The sequence below is a fragment of the Vombatus ursinus genome, unplaced genomic scaffold (assembly GCF_900497805.2).
Source record: "Vombatus ursinus unplaced genomic scaffold, bare-nosed wombat genome assembly UNPS02014832.1, whole genome shotgun sequence".
NCBI classification, from domain to species: domain Eukaryota; kingdom Metazoa; phylum Chordata; class Mammalia; order Diprotodontia; family Vombatidae; genus Vombatus; species Vombatus ursinus.
The window spans coordinates 59,951,630-59,967,191 of record NW_020954610.1 but is presented as its reverse complement, the minus strand read 5'-3'; the positions used below and the strand labels follow the sequence as shown (position 1 = coordinate 59,967,191).

At 36.6% G+C, this 15,562-nt stretch overlaps 1 protein-coding gene across 2 annotated transcripts in view; it reads right to left on the bottom strand.

The window, feature by feature from the left end:
* Positions 1-15,562, bottom strand: part of COG7 (component of oligomeric golgi complex 7) — a 54,048-nt gene that overhangs the window by 16,872 nt on the left and 21,614 nt on the right. For both annotated transcript variants that reach the window (XM_027839446.1, XM_027839447.1), the window contains exons 7-11: positions 10,447-10,645; positions 8,100-8,227; positions 6,884-7,038; positions 2,467-2,583; positions 350-415 (exon numbers count right to left, since the gene is read on the bottom strand). In XM_027839446.1, coding sequence (XP_027695247.1) covers positions 350-415; positions 2,467-2,583; positions 6,884-7,038; positions 8,100-8,227; positions 10,447-10,645 — 665 coding nt within the window. The remainder of the gene's footprint in view (positions 1-349; positions 416-2,466; positions 2,584-6,883; positions 7,039-8,099; positions 8,228-10,446; positions 10,646-15,562) is intronic.

The window sequence follows — 15,562 nt, the reverse complement described above, 5'->3', positions numbered from 1 at the left end:
AAATAAGATTTTTGAAACATAAATAGGGAATGTTGACATTATTTCCTCACTTAGCCTAAACACCTCCTGACAGTAAAGACCATGACTAAACAAAACTATACTATTAACCCTTACTTTAGCACTATACAGAACCATAGCCTCTCATAGCGCTTGATGTTTGATGAAGACAGTAAAGATGATGATAATGAAAACAGCAATAATGTAACTGTTATCTAGGTACAGATCAATAGGCCTTAAGCTGTATAGATTTTGAATTTGATGGACTTGAAATGACTATAACACACATTTTTAAAAATTAAATTTCCTTAAATTTCTAAACAGAGAAAATCACAACACAAATCTTCCCTACCTGTTTGCTAGCTGTTGCTCAAAGTCCCCACAATGCCGCAGAAGTTCTCCACAAGTGGCTATTATCCTAAGCAAAAGAAAAAGTATTTAAAAAATTGAAGTATACAGAATTATACTTATATGATGAACATTGTCTCATTAACAAAAAAGTCCAACTATTCACACCATTTTGTAATTCTATGTCCAGGGGAAAAGTTAACCATTTAATGACCTGATGGAAAGTATTTCCTCCTTTAGTGATTAATATAAAAGGTAAATGCTATATATTTATAAAATCCTCCCTGTCCCAGGTCTCTCTGCCATGAATCAGCTTTCTCTGCTATGGGAGTTCCAGTAATAATAAATCAGAGAGTTGCGTAAGAAATCTCATCTTGATAAAGGAGGAAGAATTAAGTACTCATCAATTGGAGAAAGGCTGAACAAATTATGGTATATGAATATAAGGGAATATCATTGTGCTATAAGAAGTGACAGATAAGAATTCAGGGAAATCTAGAAAGATTTGTTTGAACAAATGCAGAACCTAAATAAGGAGAATCAGGAAAATAATTTACACAAGGAATATAATAACAAAGGAAAACAACACTGAAACACTTCAAAACTCTGGTCAATGCAGTGTCCAATCATGATTCCAGAGCTCTGATGCTAAAAGCATGCCTCCAACTTTTCAGCAGAAAGGTTCCATTTGGTACAACAGATGGTTGGGAAAAAGATGTTGGTTGGAAAATGACAGTTAAGTGTTTAAAAAAAAGAAAAAAGCATCAACAAAACATTTTTTTAAATAAAAGTGGTAGAAAAATACTTGGAAAAAAGTGTTCTGTAAGATCAGAATATTTTATTCAATATTTGTTGCGGCACTATACAAAACAGATTTTGATACTAGGGTTGTATCTTAGAGTTTTCTGTCTCTGATTTCATGGAAATTCAATGAGAAACAATTTACTCATTCTTCAAAGATAAGTTGCTACGGCCATCACATTTGAATTTAGTAGTCCTTTGATTTTTAAGGCATCTTATGTCAGACTTCAAATTCAGGACAGATTCTAGGGATTAAAAATATCCCAAGTCTGCTTAATTTTTAACTTTCTCTTAAAGTGCCTATCAGCAGGGTATCTAGGCATTCCATCATAAGGAAGGTTTATGAGAACTAAAACATTCCATCACCCTCCAAGTACAACACAACAACCTTGCATACACCATTTCAACATATACTAAGAAACTGTGGACCAAGGGGAAGCAGAACATGCCAGCCTGCCAAGTCACAGTGGTCTTTATAGCAGGGGTCTGGGTCTGCTCCAGGGTAACAAGGGAGTCTTAGGCCAAAGTGGTTCCCTGCTAACCTCTATACTTCTTCCAAGCAGACCCAAATCCCCTTAGCAAATCTAGGCTCAAATCCCTCTGAGGTTTCTAAACAGGTGTTCCTGCACCAACCAGACTCCTCAGGACGAGACATCGGTGTGCCTAGCCTGATGACTAACGTGTTAAAGGTTTTCCCAAAGAGATTTCACTGAACACAGGTTCAGTTCTGACTCTCCCTTAGCAAGTCACTTCCTCTCTCACGTTGCCCTTTCCAAACAATGCAATGTTCCCTTATGATTAATTGTCCCGATTCTTAACAAAGGGAATCATTTTAGATTTCCAAACAAGAAAATGTCTTTTCATTTCTTCCATTCTATTTAAATTTGTTTGCCCACCACACTCGACTTAACTCAATTATTCTAGAAGACATTATTGAGCTAAATCAATTGTGTTTTGGAGTGTTTTGTTTTTTTAATTTGAGGAATACATTTGGCTCCGTGCAAACCTGGCTATGGGGGTAAAGAAGTATTAAGCCATTCAAATTAAAAAAAAAAAACTATTAAGAGTCATGAAAGTGTGAGAAGAATTCAAAAGAACTTTTAACTTTTTTTCCCCCAAGATTCCAGGAGTCTGGGAATGGACAATGGGGGATAATGAAGAAAGTAGTTTTTGTTTTGTCTATGGCATTCATTTTGCTTTTCAAAAAAAAAGGCAATGAAAAAGAAAAATTACAACTCTTATACACATTTTTCATAGAACATACTACAGAGCTTCACGCCTTCCGTATATTTTTTCTTTAAATCCCAATTCCCACTTTACCTAACAGAGTTCTGGAAAGCTGTCCAATCTTCTTGGAAAAGGGAGCTGGAAGGAATATCATCAAGTTTACACTTCTTTCGAATTGATTGGAGGGTGTTAGTGAAATCAGATACATACCTTTGAGGGAAAAAAAGAAAGAAGACAAGTTTTCAGTAAACCTCTCAAATCTAGAAGATACATGAAATAAATACACAATCTTGACCAAAGAGCTGATTACCTAAAAAAATGCATTTCTTGATTAAAGAAGTTGACCAAAATAAATGTTGATAACTTGCACTGGACTGGACTAGGAGTCAAGCTAGGTGGCGCAGTGGATAGAACACCGGCCGTGGATACAGGAGGACCTGAGTTCAAATCCGGCCTCAGACACATAACACTTACTAGCTGTGTGACTCTGGGCAAGTCACTTAACCCCCATTGCCCAACCAAAAAAGAAAAGAGAGACCTGGGATTTGGCCTGTCTGTGCCATGGTTTAAGTCACTTCTCTCTTGGCTTCAGCTTCCTCATCTAAAAAGGAGAAGGTTGGACAAGAGGACCTCTAATGTTCCTTCTAACTCTAATAGTGTATGAGGATTACATTTTTGCTTCCTACCCAACTGTATAGAGTATTCTTAGTCTGATCTTTCCTATCTTTGATGTAGGCTAAAAACAAGAATTGAGGCCAACAGCTGGTATGTACCAAATTTCCACGTGACCTTAGTATGGCAGAGTGTGAACTGACCTCTAAGCTAGGAGACCATGCTTCCAATTCCCATTTCACTACTGGTTTATTGTTATGTCCTAGGACAACCCCTTCAGCATCTCTGAGCCTATTCATTTTCTAGATTCATTTCGAGGAGTGTGGTGGAGTAGACGAAGAGTCGGCCCTCGAGCCAAGAAGACCTGGGTCACATCCTGCCTCTGACCCACAAGAGTGGTGTGACCTCTTGGTGTTCTAGGCCACTTTCTGAGACTACAAATTATAAAGAAGGATCCATCCTGCAGAGAGAGGACATTCTTTACTGGGAAGTCCCTACATTAATGAAATCTCAGGTCTAATCCCTCTGCCTTCACTACTAATTCATAAACCACATCATGTTAGATATACCAGGGACCTTAACATATCATTTAGTCCAAAGAAGATAATAATACCTGCCCTACCTACCAGACAGGATTTTTATATGGAAAAAAAATGAGATAATGTACATTAAAGTAGCTTTCAAAAGCATAAAGTATCATAGTGTAAGACAGTATAGTTACAAGAATGTCCTTATGACAGAAAGGAGAGCTACATGTCTTCTGTGCGCTATTAGGATTCTCCAGAAGTTAAGAGCACCCTAACATATTTGTCTACACAATAAAGCCCCTTACAATTTCCTCAAAAAAGGAACATAAAAATGACTGAAGTGTACAACAGTTCCCCTTGGGCCAAATCCTACAAGCAAAGGGGACAGAAGCCACCTAAAAGCCCAGTTAGGAAACCGTGCATGAAAGCCTATCACTATGACAAGGGGCTTATCTAATTCCCTTCTCAAAATCCTCCCACTGCCCATAAGAAGGTTCCTTTATAAACTAGTTTTTAAAAAGAGGAAAGCTATGAAGCTAAGACTCCACTTTTTCTTAAAGCAAGGTTAACAATTTTCTTGGCTTTTGGGGAAGGGAGAGAATCTTCAACCAGCAGTAGAATGTGGGAGAATGTAGTTTTCATTGCACGTTTCAGCTGTAAGAGGCTGAACAATTCTGTCAACTCTGCAACTACGACAAGTAGTATTTTTCAGGATATATCATACAACAATGCACGTGCACTATCCAAACCTCATATGTTAAAGTTCTCCAAGATAGTAAGTATGATAATTTCTGGACAGTTTCTATGTCATTCTCTGGAAAAGAATAAGCTGAGCCCTGAGAAGAGGGGAGGAACACAGCTTCCGTGCAGCAGTAGGGGAGTATGGGTGTAAAACGCTGCATATTCTGTCAGACTCAGTTGATGTACTAGCTGGTTTTGCTGAACTGCTTTTTTTTCCCCCTCTCTTTTTTAATCTTCATTAGGAGGGATGGCTCCCTGGGAAGGGGATAGGAAAAGGATCTATCAGGAAATTAAAGTGAAATAAAAACAAAAGATATCAATAAAAATTTTAAAATAAAATCTGTTCTACGAAAAAAGGAAGAAAAAATTATCAACATATTACTAGTATTCATTTTAGGAGACAGAATCCAAGTTGGCCTTAGTTCTTAGGAATTATCTGCAATTTTCATTTTTCACTGATTTTAAAATTTAGTAATATTGAGCATGCTCATTATAGAAGTATAGCATAACAAAGATTTCCAACTATCGTGTGGCTTTAATCATATAACTTATCTTCCTAGAACCCTCCAATAGCTCTCAATTTCATACCTAATTAAAACTCTTCATCACTGTGTTAATGCCCTCTCCTCATCCAACTGCTTCTATCCTCTGCTACATGCCACACCACTCACTATCTTTGCTCCAGCCAAGAAAGGGCATTGACATCTCCCTCATGTGCTTTGCCCTCTCTCACCACAGACTCATTACTCCTGCCTTTTTCCTAACCTAGAATTCCCTCCCCTTTACTCTTCTTTCCATTAAACCATGTACCTTTTTCCTTTTATCACTTCCCTTAAATTGCCCCAGACTGGCCTGACCCAGTGTTAACCACTTAACTTTCAACATTCCTTCACTCTTGACCCTTTATTTCTTTTTTGAGGGGCTGTGGGAGAGGAAGTAGATAATTTCTCAGCAAATTTATACTTTGTTATATATCTATAGTTCTCTGGCATTCATAAAAATATTATTTGTGTTTATCTGGTCTCAATTTAGATTTGTCGAATCACTTTAATTTAAACTGTTTCTGCCTATAAAGAGTACTTCTAGACTGTCCTAAACTCATAGTCCTATTAAATGTAAGTGCTCTCAGGAATCTTAATGATGCTCCCTCTTCATTGATTCAAATTTTAAAACAGCTGAACCTACTACATACTACATTCCGTTTGTTTGTTTTTTTAAACCAGCACCAAATCATTTTAATGACTATTGCTTTGTATAGTCTGTGGTTTGGTATTGCTAGGCCTCCTACTTTCCCACTTTTTTTCATTATTTCCCTTGAGAATCCTAACTTTATGTTCCTCCAGAATAATTTTATTATTACTCTTTCTAGCTCTATAAAGTAATCCTTTGGTAGTTGGATTTGGTATGGTCCCAAATAAATTTAAGTGGTATTTTTATTTTTATTACATTAATTTGGCCTACTTGTAAACAATTAAAATTTCTCCAACTATTTAGGTCTATAATTCTGCAAAGAATGCTTTTGTAATTATATTCATATAGTTCCTGTTTGTGCCTTGGAAGGTAGACTCCCAAGAATCTTATACATTCTGGAGTTACTTTAAATAGAATTCCTCCTTCTACTGGGTTTTGTCAGTAATGTAAAGAAATGCTGATGATTTATGTGGACTTATTTTATATCCTGGAACTGTGCTGAAATTATTGTTTAAATTAACTTTTAGTTGACTCATTAGGGTTCTTGAAGTAAACCATATCATTTGCAAAAAGCAATTGTTTTGTTTTCTCCTTGCCAACACACCCTCTTTCTTGTCTTACTGCTATAGCTAACATTTCTAGCACCACAACAAAAAATAGTGGTAATAAAAGACATTCGTGCTATACCTCTGACCTTAATGGAAAAGCCTCAGGTTTATCCCTTTTACACATAATGTTGATTCTTGGTTTTAGATTGGTATAGTTTACCATATTAAGGAAAAGTTCATGTATTCATAGGCTTTTTAATGTTTTTAATAGAAATAAATATGTGTTGTTTTCTGTCAAAAGCTTTTTCTGCACCTAGTGATATAATCTTGTGGTTTTTGGTTCTCCATCTGGTCTATTATGTTTATCACTTTCCGAATATTGAACCAACCCTACAAATCCAGCCTGGTTATAAGGTGTGACTTTTCTCTTATGTTGCTATAGCCTCTGCTAATATTTTATTTAAAGTTTTTGCATTGATATGGATTAGGGCTATTGGTCTATAGTTTTCTGTTTCAACTCTCCCTGGTTTAGGTGTAAAAATCATATTTATAGTATAAAAGGAATTTGTAGATTCTTTTCTAGCCGTTAACAATCCTCTAACTACACCTGGCACTGACTAACCCACTCCTGGTCACAAAACCCTCTTGTTGAACTTCAGAACTCTCAATAACTTGTTCAGAAATTCTGGGATGATCAGGCTAATCTTACTACAGTAAGAGACTGTTCAGTTCAACATAAGAATAAAGGTACTGACCATCAGGGCAATTTTACTCTGGAATAAGTTATCAAGATTCTAGAATTTCCGTGACTTAGGCATTCATTTGCCTGAAGGCAGAGCTAATGGGCTCCTTTCTACTTCTATTTCTCTACGTGGGATAGTACTGTCTTACTTTGTGAAAAGAGATTTCAGGGCTGACAGAAGCCCACAAGTCCCCAGTCCATCTGTGAATTTGATGCATCTATCCACAGCTCCTGAGGCCAAACCAAAGAGTTTATTCACTGAGTGGCTCAGCTCTTGAACACAGTCAATAACTTCCCAATGTTCCTGGTCATCAAACAAGAACAAAACAAAAGCTGCATTAGACACGGGGATATCTAGACCAGTGGTGCCAAACTCAAATATAAATCTAGGCCACTAAATCATGCATATGGATCCTTGTGGACTCATATTGAGAATGACCTTGGAAAACCACATACTAACATTATCTGTGCTCCACTGTATTTTTATTTCTTTTGTTAAATATTTCCCAATTACATCTTAACCTGGTTCAGGCTACACTCAGGAGTGTTGCCTGCCACAATGCAGCCCCCTGACTGCACGTGCAAATGTGTGACACCTTTAAGCTAGACCAATAAATATTATAAATATATGGGGAGAATAAAAGGGAATTTAACTCTAGGACCTCTAAACTCCACCAGCAAGAAAGTCGTTTAACAGGAACATACACAAAAACTGTGGCAGCACCTAAAAATCCTAACCTTGGAAGACATGCTTAAGATATCAGTACGATTGTAGAAATAAATTTCTGACATAAGTATGTTTTATTAAAACTAATATTTTCCATTTCTTTCCTCTTTTTTAAAATAGTTATTAAGTTGACTGCTCCCACAGATTTCTAGTTGGTGATCAAATTCTCTAGAAGAAAATAAATACACCTCAATGACAATATTCTCTTCTTGCCCAATGGCAAAAAATAACTTATAAGACACTGAGGAAGATAAAAATTGCAAATTAAGACTGCCATTGTTAAGATCTTTTTCAAAATTGTCAGGAAGCTTCAACACTTGAGCTTATAGGACTGCCCATGAATTCTATTTGTCTAGATTCATTTTTATATCTTATCTCAAATAATTAATAGCTTTGTTTAAAAGAGGTTTGCTAAATATTAGGAAGTCATCAGTTTATCCAGAACATTTAAACCTCTAATTTACCAAAGATTCGTTAAACAGGAATTTGTTATTTTATCATTAACAGTTAGATTATAAATCCCCTTAAGAGTGGGGTCTGGATTTAATACTTCTTTGTAGCCCTCACAACACTTGCCAGAATATCAAGTACAGAAATACTAAATATGTGTTGATTAATGCACAGGATTATTACATTACCAAAGGGACAGCACTGATCTGAATGAGGAGATGACTCTCTTCCAATTCTCCATACTGTAGCTGGTAGGGTTTATATGGGCCATACACAGCTTCCACCATTTCCATGACCTTCACCAAGTTGTGTTCTCCTATAAGGAACCAGCAATTTGAAAGATAAGTTAACTAGAAATTTAAACCAAACTTCTGGAAAATGGTAAATAAGCAACTTTCCTTTTACTCCATCTGCTATGTTAGTATTCAAGTACTTGAAAAATGCCCTAATAACTCTTAAAATGATGTCATTAGGCTTTTGTCACCTGCTTCTTCTGTCATGGAGGCTTCTTCAATCAACAATCATTTCTAAAAACATTTCAGTTAACTCCCTGGCTTGCAAATACAGACTATTAAATAAATAGAGGCCTTGCCTGTCCTGCTATTAGAATACTGTTAAAATACACTGGCTCCTTAACCTCACAACCTACTATTTTTAGGCATCCCAGAGTTTAAATTTTAACAACTTAACTTACATCACATGAACTACTAAAAGGTAAGCTACTAAGAAATAATTCTGCATATAAGGGAACACTTCTAGTCTCTGGTGCTTTCCTGTTGCTTTGGGGAGAAAACATAACAGTAGACTCCAACATGAAGTATTCAAATATATATATATGGATGTGTGTGCGTTTATGTCTATCTGTCAAGTCAACAAGCTGTTCCTTGAACCAAAACACTCAATTACTGGACTCACAGGCTGTCTCTCATGCCTGGAATTCTCTTTCTGCTCATTTCTGCCTCCTGTCTTCCCTGACTTCTTTTAAGTTCCAGCTAAAATCCCAAATTCCACAAGAAGTTTTTTGTGATCCCCCTTAATGCTAGTGTTTTCCCTCTGTTGATTACTTCCAGTTTATCCTGTATGTATCTTGTTTGTACACAGTTGTTTGCATGTTATCTCTCCCATTAGACTGTAAACACCTTTGAGAGTAGGGACTGTTTTTTGCCTGTCTTTGTATCCCCAGAACTTCACATACAGTAGGCATTTTATATGTATGTCTGACATATTCCGATCATGGGCCAAAAAATGACCTTCATGGCTGATATGTTAAAAGATTTCTTCTTCTCTAATACCTAGTATCACTTTTGATGAATGCAACTGATTCATCTGCCTCTAACTTCACTCCACCCTGTCTCCAGCAGCACGCCTAATCTCACAACTCTTAATTCTGGTGCCAAGTGTATTCCATTCCTTTGGAGATTACTTCTCTGCAATATCCACAGTGGATCTCCTGCCTCCCATAATTAAAGCCTGACCAGTGAGTGAGCCAAGAATACCTTATGAATCACCAGAAACTGAACAATAAACACTCCCTGGAATGTACAAGCAATTATAAGCAAATGTAATTAAAGAGAATAACTATTAAATAAACCAAGTCAGTGACACACACCAACCAAATGGCAGAACAAGACCTTACCTAGGCAATTTCCGGATTAGACACCAACACTCATCACAAGGTTCATGTAACTAAAAATTTATGATGCTTTAAAATAGATGGAGAAATGACTAGGAAAACAACACACCATGTACTGTTTGCCCAAAAGAGAATGAAGAGTTCTCTCTGCTCATACAGTACATGGGGGAATGGCCACCATAGCCCATGCTTACTTTGGGGACTGGTACTAAATGACGTTTATGGTCCCTTCTAGTTCTCCATCTGTGATTCTACAGCCATGCTAACCCCTAGTCCTGAAACAGCCTCCATCTCCACCTAATCAGCCACTGCTTCTCCTCCCTGCTCCTTCACAAGGCAGTACCCTCTAACTAGGTATTTCACAAATACATATCTCGATATTTACATAGCTGATACTTTAAAAGTGATTTCTTCCTCTCCAAGGAAGTGCCACTGTGGAGATCAGAAGAGATTCCTGACTTCTAAGCCTATTTTTTCTTCTAAGTCTAATTTTAGTTCAGATTAGTTGAAGTTCTAAGAAGACTTGAAGAAACAATACACCTCCAATGTCATGCACATTGCTTCCAACTGTTCTCTTTACCTGGTCTCATCTAATCACAAAGCTCACTGAGAAACAAACAAGATTTCCTAGGTTAAATAAAGTGCAACTAACTTTTGGTTGCTACTGAGTGATGGACTAAAATTGCAACACATTTTTATATCAAAGTATTAATTACCTATTGAGACTAGGAATGTTGATTCCTTCTATTTCTGTTAAAGTGGTTATCTTAGAAAGCAAACAAAGCCAAGCTCTGCAATCTCCAAAAAGAACAAATGGAACAACAAACAGGGTCGGGGAGCAGGGCGGAAGAGAGACAGAGAAAGAGGAGAGAGACAGAGACAAAGAGAGATAAACTCCTTACGGGGGTGTGAGAGAAGTGCCATCTCCAGACCCTTGGCAAAGTGAGCAGTGGTATCATAGAGCTCCAGGAGCTTGGTGAGCCTCGTGTCAGGCCCTGCTCTCTCTACTCCAGAGTCCAGGCAGACTGGCAGAGAGGGTACCAAAGCATTCAACGTCTGAATCAGAAGCATGGTCACCACCTCGTGAGGATTCTTGAAGACCTGTGGTGTGGAAGAAATGCACTAGTTTCATAAAAAGCCCTCTAACCCAATAAGTACCAGTGGCTTAAAATAGTAGCCACTTTCCACCTCAATCAATTTGTCCCCAATATAGTCCATAAACGTCACTAATAACATCACAGATAGACTATAACATGGTCTGGTAAAAAGCCAGCACCCAAAGGGCTTCCCATTTCGACTTTAAGCAAGGACCTTTGCTATATAATTGGCTATTTGCAAATCTCCCACTTTTCATTCAGTACACAGAAATGGCTATCAACAATCAAACTAAAAAGACAGTACTTTTAAAAAATAAATAAATAAAAAGATAGTCCTGCTATTCAGGACTACCAAAGACATCGAAAAGAAATAGTATCAATGAATAATCACGAACTGAATCAAAGTTGGAAGGAATTTCAAAAGGCCCAATATAGCCAGCTACTTTCTGATACATTCAAAACAGGTGGTTTTCTATATTATTTTTAATGTTTTTATTGATGTCTTTTTTTATATCCTCATAGTTTTTTCCAGTATCCCTTCCTCTCTCTCTCTCCCTGAGAACTATCCCATATAACAAACAGTATTTTTTTAATAAAAAAGAAAGAGCAAAAAATCACCAAACAAATACATTGAATTTCTACATTTTCTTAAAGAATCCCTAGAAATAGATATTTTAACCCTGAATTATAAACTATAAATCCAATTGCTAGACTTGGGTCTTCTTATTTACAGTCTGAAAGAAAACATGAGTAGGAAGGAAATAAAACAAATCAGAATAATAATAAAATGGCTTACCAAATAGATAAATTTGCATTTCCAGCCCCAGTATTTCACCTAAGCTATAGTCCCATATCATACCCTATCTACAGGACATCAACCATAATCTTGAACTCAACACATTCAAAAGCAAAATAATCATTCCCCCCCCCCCCAATCTTGACTCAATTCTCAATTTCCACATTTCCATCTATTGCACCACCATTCTGAAACTTCACAGTTATCTTTTATTCTTTCCTTTATTTCATGCACTACACCTGATCTGTTTTCAAGACTTGCTGATTCTTCATTCAAAATATCTCTTGGGCCACCAGGCCTTTTTCCATTCCCACTCTACCCCATCCAGGGGGATTATCACTTTATACAGCTCTCTTTTATGAATCCATCCTATATACTACCACCAAACTAAAATTCTCTTAATACATCAATCTGATTATTGCTCAAAATAATCTGTTGCTTCCTCAATGTCTATGAAATAATACACATAAAACTTTGGCATGGTTTTCAAGACTTTGCTTCATCTGGCCCCATTCTACCTATCTAATCTGATTTACCATTTCTTCCCGATATAAGCCCTGTACTTCAGCCAGACCAATATCCTTACTGTTCTCTAAACATGCCGTATTTATTTCCAACTCCAGTCTTTTATTCATACTGTTCTCTTGCCACTTTGCTTATCTTCACCTATCTAAATCCTACTCTCCTTTTAAGAGCCAGGTTGAGCCCTACTACTTCTATAAGAATTTCTCCCACTATTCTATTCTATAATTATCTCTTGTTTTTCTCACATGCTAGGGTACTTATGTGCTATATGATTCATTTTTTCAGTTAAGCATTCAACAATTTATTAAGCACCTCCTGTGTATAAAACATTAAATTCAGAGGAAGATTTAGGTAAGACATTTCCCCTGCCCTCATGGAACTTACTGTCTATCTAGCTGTTACGAGGAAAAAAAAAAGGTTGTTTTATATTTATTCTGGATATATTTAATATATATTTACACGCACATATAAGAAAGACTGGTGGCATTGTGGATGGAGAATCAGCCTGAGAACCAGAAAGACCTACATTCAAGTTTTGACTCTGAAACATACTAGCTATGTAACCCTAGGCAAGTGTTTAGTGGTCTAGGCAACTTTATAACTATAACTTATAGAGAAGATACAGAGTTATATTATTAGAGTACAGCTCTCTACATAGAATATAGAAAATATTGTTAGAAGTATTTTTCTCACCAAGAGGTTTCCTAAAACAGTGAAATCACAGTCTAGTTTACCTTATCTCCCCCTCCAGAATGTAAGCTCTTTGAGGGTAAGGACTATTTCATTTTTATCTTTGTATCCCCAAATCCTCATAAAATGGCTGGCACACAGCAGGCACTTAATAAACACACATTGATTGATTAAGTCTAGTAGGAAGATAAACAATAGATTTCCTTGCATTGTTACTAGTTTCATGTTTTCTCTCTCCATCTAGGGGAGAAAAACTCCTGGAGTGTCAGGACTATAATATTTCTCCTATAATTCCAAGAGAAGGCATCAATTAATCCTTAATGAATGAATAAGATATTTGGTAATAACACCCTTCCCTATTCTTAAGAATATTTTCATTTTTCATCTTTCATCCTATATTAACTATCTATTCTTGCCATCTCTTAATTTTGGATTTCCTTGAGTGTTTTGGTACTCTGGAATGACTAGTTGCACTTCCCTTTACTTTTCTTTATTCTTTCTATTTATATGTCCACATAAAATAATAGCTACTTTCCTTCTAGTATTTATAACACTGAAGGTCTACAGCTATAAAATTAAAAACATGAAATAGAATGACAACTTTGTTATGGTTGAGGCAATCAAATAAGAAAACTATATAATGTTCTTTCTTTGAAAATAACCGTTGCTGACAAGCATTATTAGTAGTTAAGGTAAGTCCTAAGGCATATAACTTTCAAGCATATCTAAGAAGAAGGCTGAACTGAAAGTCTACTCATATCAACTGGGATCACATCATCAGATGTAACTGCTGAGAATGAATAGTCAGTGAAGTTTAACAATAAAGGTTTTTAATGGATGAAGGACACTAGCCATTTTTCCTTGTAAGAAATGAAAATTCTTGGGGCAGCAGGTGGCACAGTGGATAGAGCACCGGCCCTGGAGTCAAGAGGACCCGAGTTCAAATGCAGCCACAGACACGTGACACTTATTAGCTGTGTGACCCTGGGCAAGTCACTTAACCCCACTGTCTAGCCAAAAAAGAAAAAAAATTCTGAGAAGATAGTTTCTATCCCACAACCTGACTCAAGAAAAAGGAGGCATCATACTGAAAGAAAAAAATAGAGGAAAAAACACCAGAGTACACTATCAGAAAGCTACTCTGACCGAAAAACAGAAAGTCTTTTCTTGTATTACATTAATCCATCTAATGATAGATTAAAAAGAAGAGATGTGTCTACCTTGTTTTGGTCCTTTACTTAAATAGTTGGGGGAGGTGGGTGACAAGCTATTTCAAAGGGATAACTAGTCGAAGATAAAAAGCCATAAAGAGTACTAATTAACTTTCTTCTGTTCTTGAACTCTCGTTAAGTAATATGGGTGGTAATGAACTTTCATTATTATTTCTACTTATGCTTCAATAACCACATAGTTTTTCATTCTCAGAGTTTTCTAGTACATGTGAAGCTGTCGAATTAATAGATAGCTGCTCTAAACCAGAAGTATCAAACATACGACCACAACATTCCCAAGTGCCATGGAACCAAATTAAGATGTAATTGGGAAATACTTAATAAAAATGAATAAAAATACAATAGAACACAGATAAGGACTGAACAACAACATTGATATGTGGTTTTCTAAGTTTGTATACCTCCTCATCTCTCACCTGGCTATAAAACTTTGGGACTTCTCTGACTGACTTCTTCATCATGCCCCAGGAAGCTCATTCTTGGGATAACTTCATCATCTCCTAAGAGCTTATCAGCCCTGGCACTCCACCTCATCACTAACTCTCAGCCTCTTGGGCCATGAACTCCAAATATCCATTTAAGGAGAGAGCTCAGTTCAGACATCTCATCTCTTACCTGGATGAACTACTGTGGGACTTCTCTGATTGATTTCAATAACATGCCCCAGTGTTAGGTACCACATCTCCCACCTTTTCAGCTTCCTTTTGTGTGTCTTCCCTCACTACATGAGCTCCTTCAGGACAAGGACTGTTTGGGGTTTTTCTACATTTGTATATCTAGTGTTCAGCAAAGTGTCTGGCACATAGTAGGTGCTTAATAAATGCCTACTAACTTTATTGACTTGGCTTAATATGTAGCCCACAGGATCTTTATGTACAGCTTGGTGGCCCCCACTTCTATTTCAGTTTGACACCACTGCTCTAGACCACAGCAAAATCAAAATTTTTTCAAATTACATTAAGATTAAAATTCATCAACATGGTTATACAGATCTCTAAATAGGACATTTTAAAACCTAGAGATGTAAATGCATTTCTCCTTGTCCCCTTCGGTGGTTCTTCTAAAGTCTACTGATCTTCAATTGGCACAAGGAATGAAAATATAGCTTTTTACTATGTGTTTTCCCTCCCTTTTCTTAGATTTTTACAGGCATTTATATGAGTGGGAGCTGTTTGAGTTTCTTTAGATAAAAGCAGAGTTGGTTTTTTTACTCTAGTAATACAGAAGTAGTAGAAGGGGTGGAGTGGCATAAGTAAGTGTGGACAGGATCAATGTAGTATGATATCCAAGTGAAAACTGATATGTACCTACAATTTTTTTTTAAAAACCATACGCAAGAATGGCTTGGTCTAATACAAAGAGAAGGGGTTAGGGATATGGGGAAAGTACTTCAATTTAAGTGAATGATATTATTGTGTACAGTGAGCTCTTTTTTTAAAAAAAGTTAGCCTTTTGTATGACACATAACAATGAATGATTGAACACTTGAAGAATGATTCATAACTAATTAGAAAAAATAGTCACATTTTAAACAGGCCCTGTAAGACATTGCACTAAAGCAGGGTCAGTTTTTCCTCTCATATGACTAGGATATTTGTTGTTGTTCAGTTGTTTTTTCAGTCATGTCTGACTCTTTGTGATTCCATTTGGGTTTTCTTGGCACAGTTACTGGAGTGGT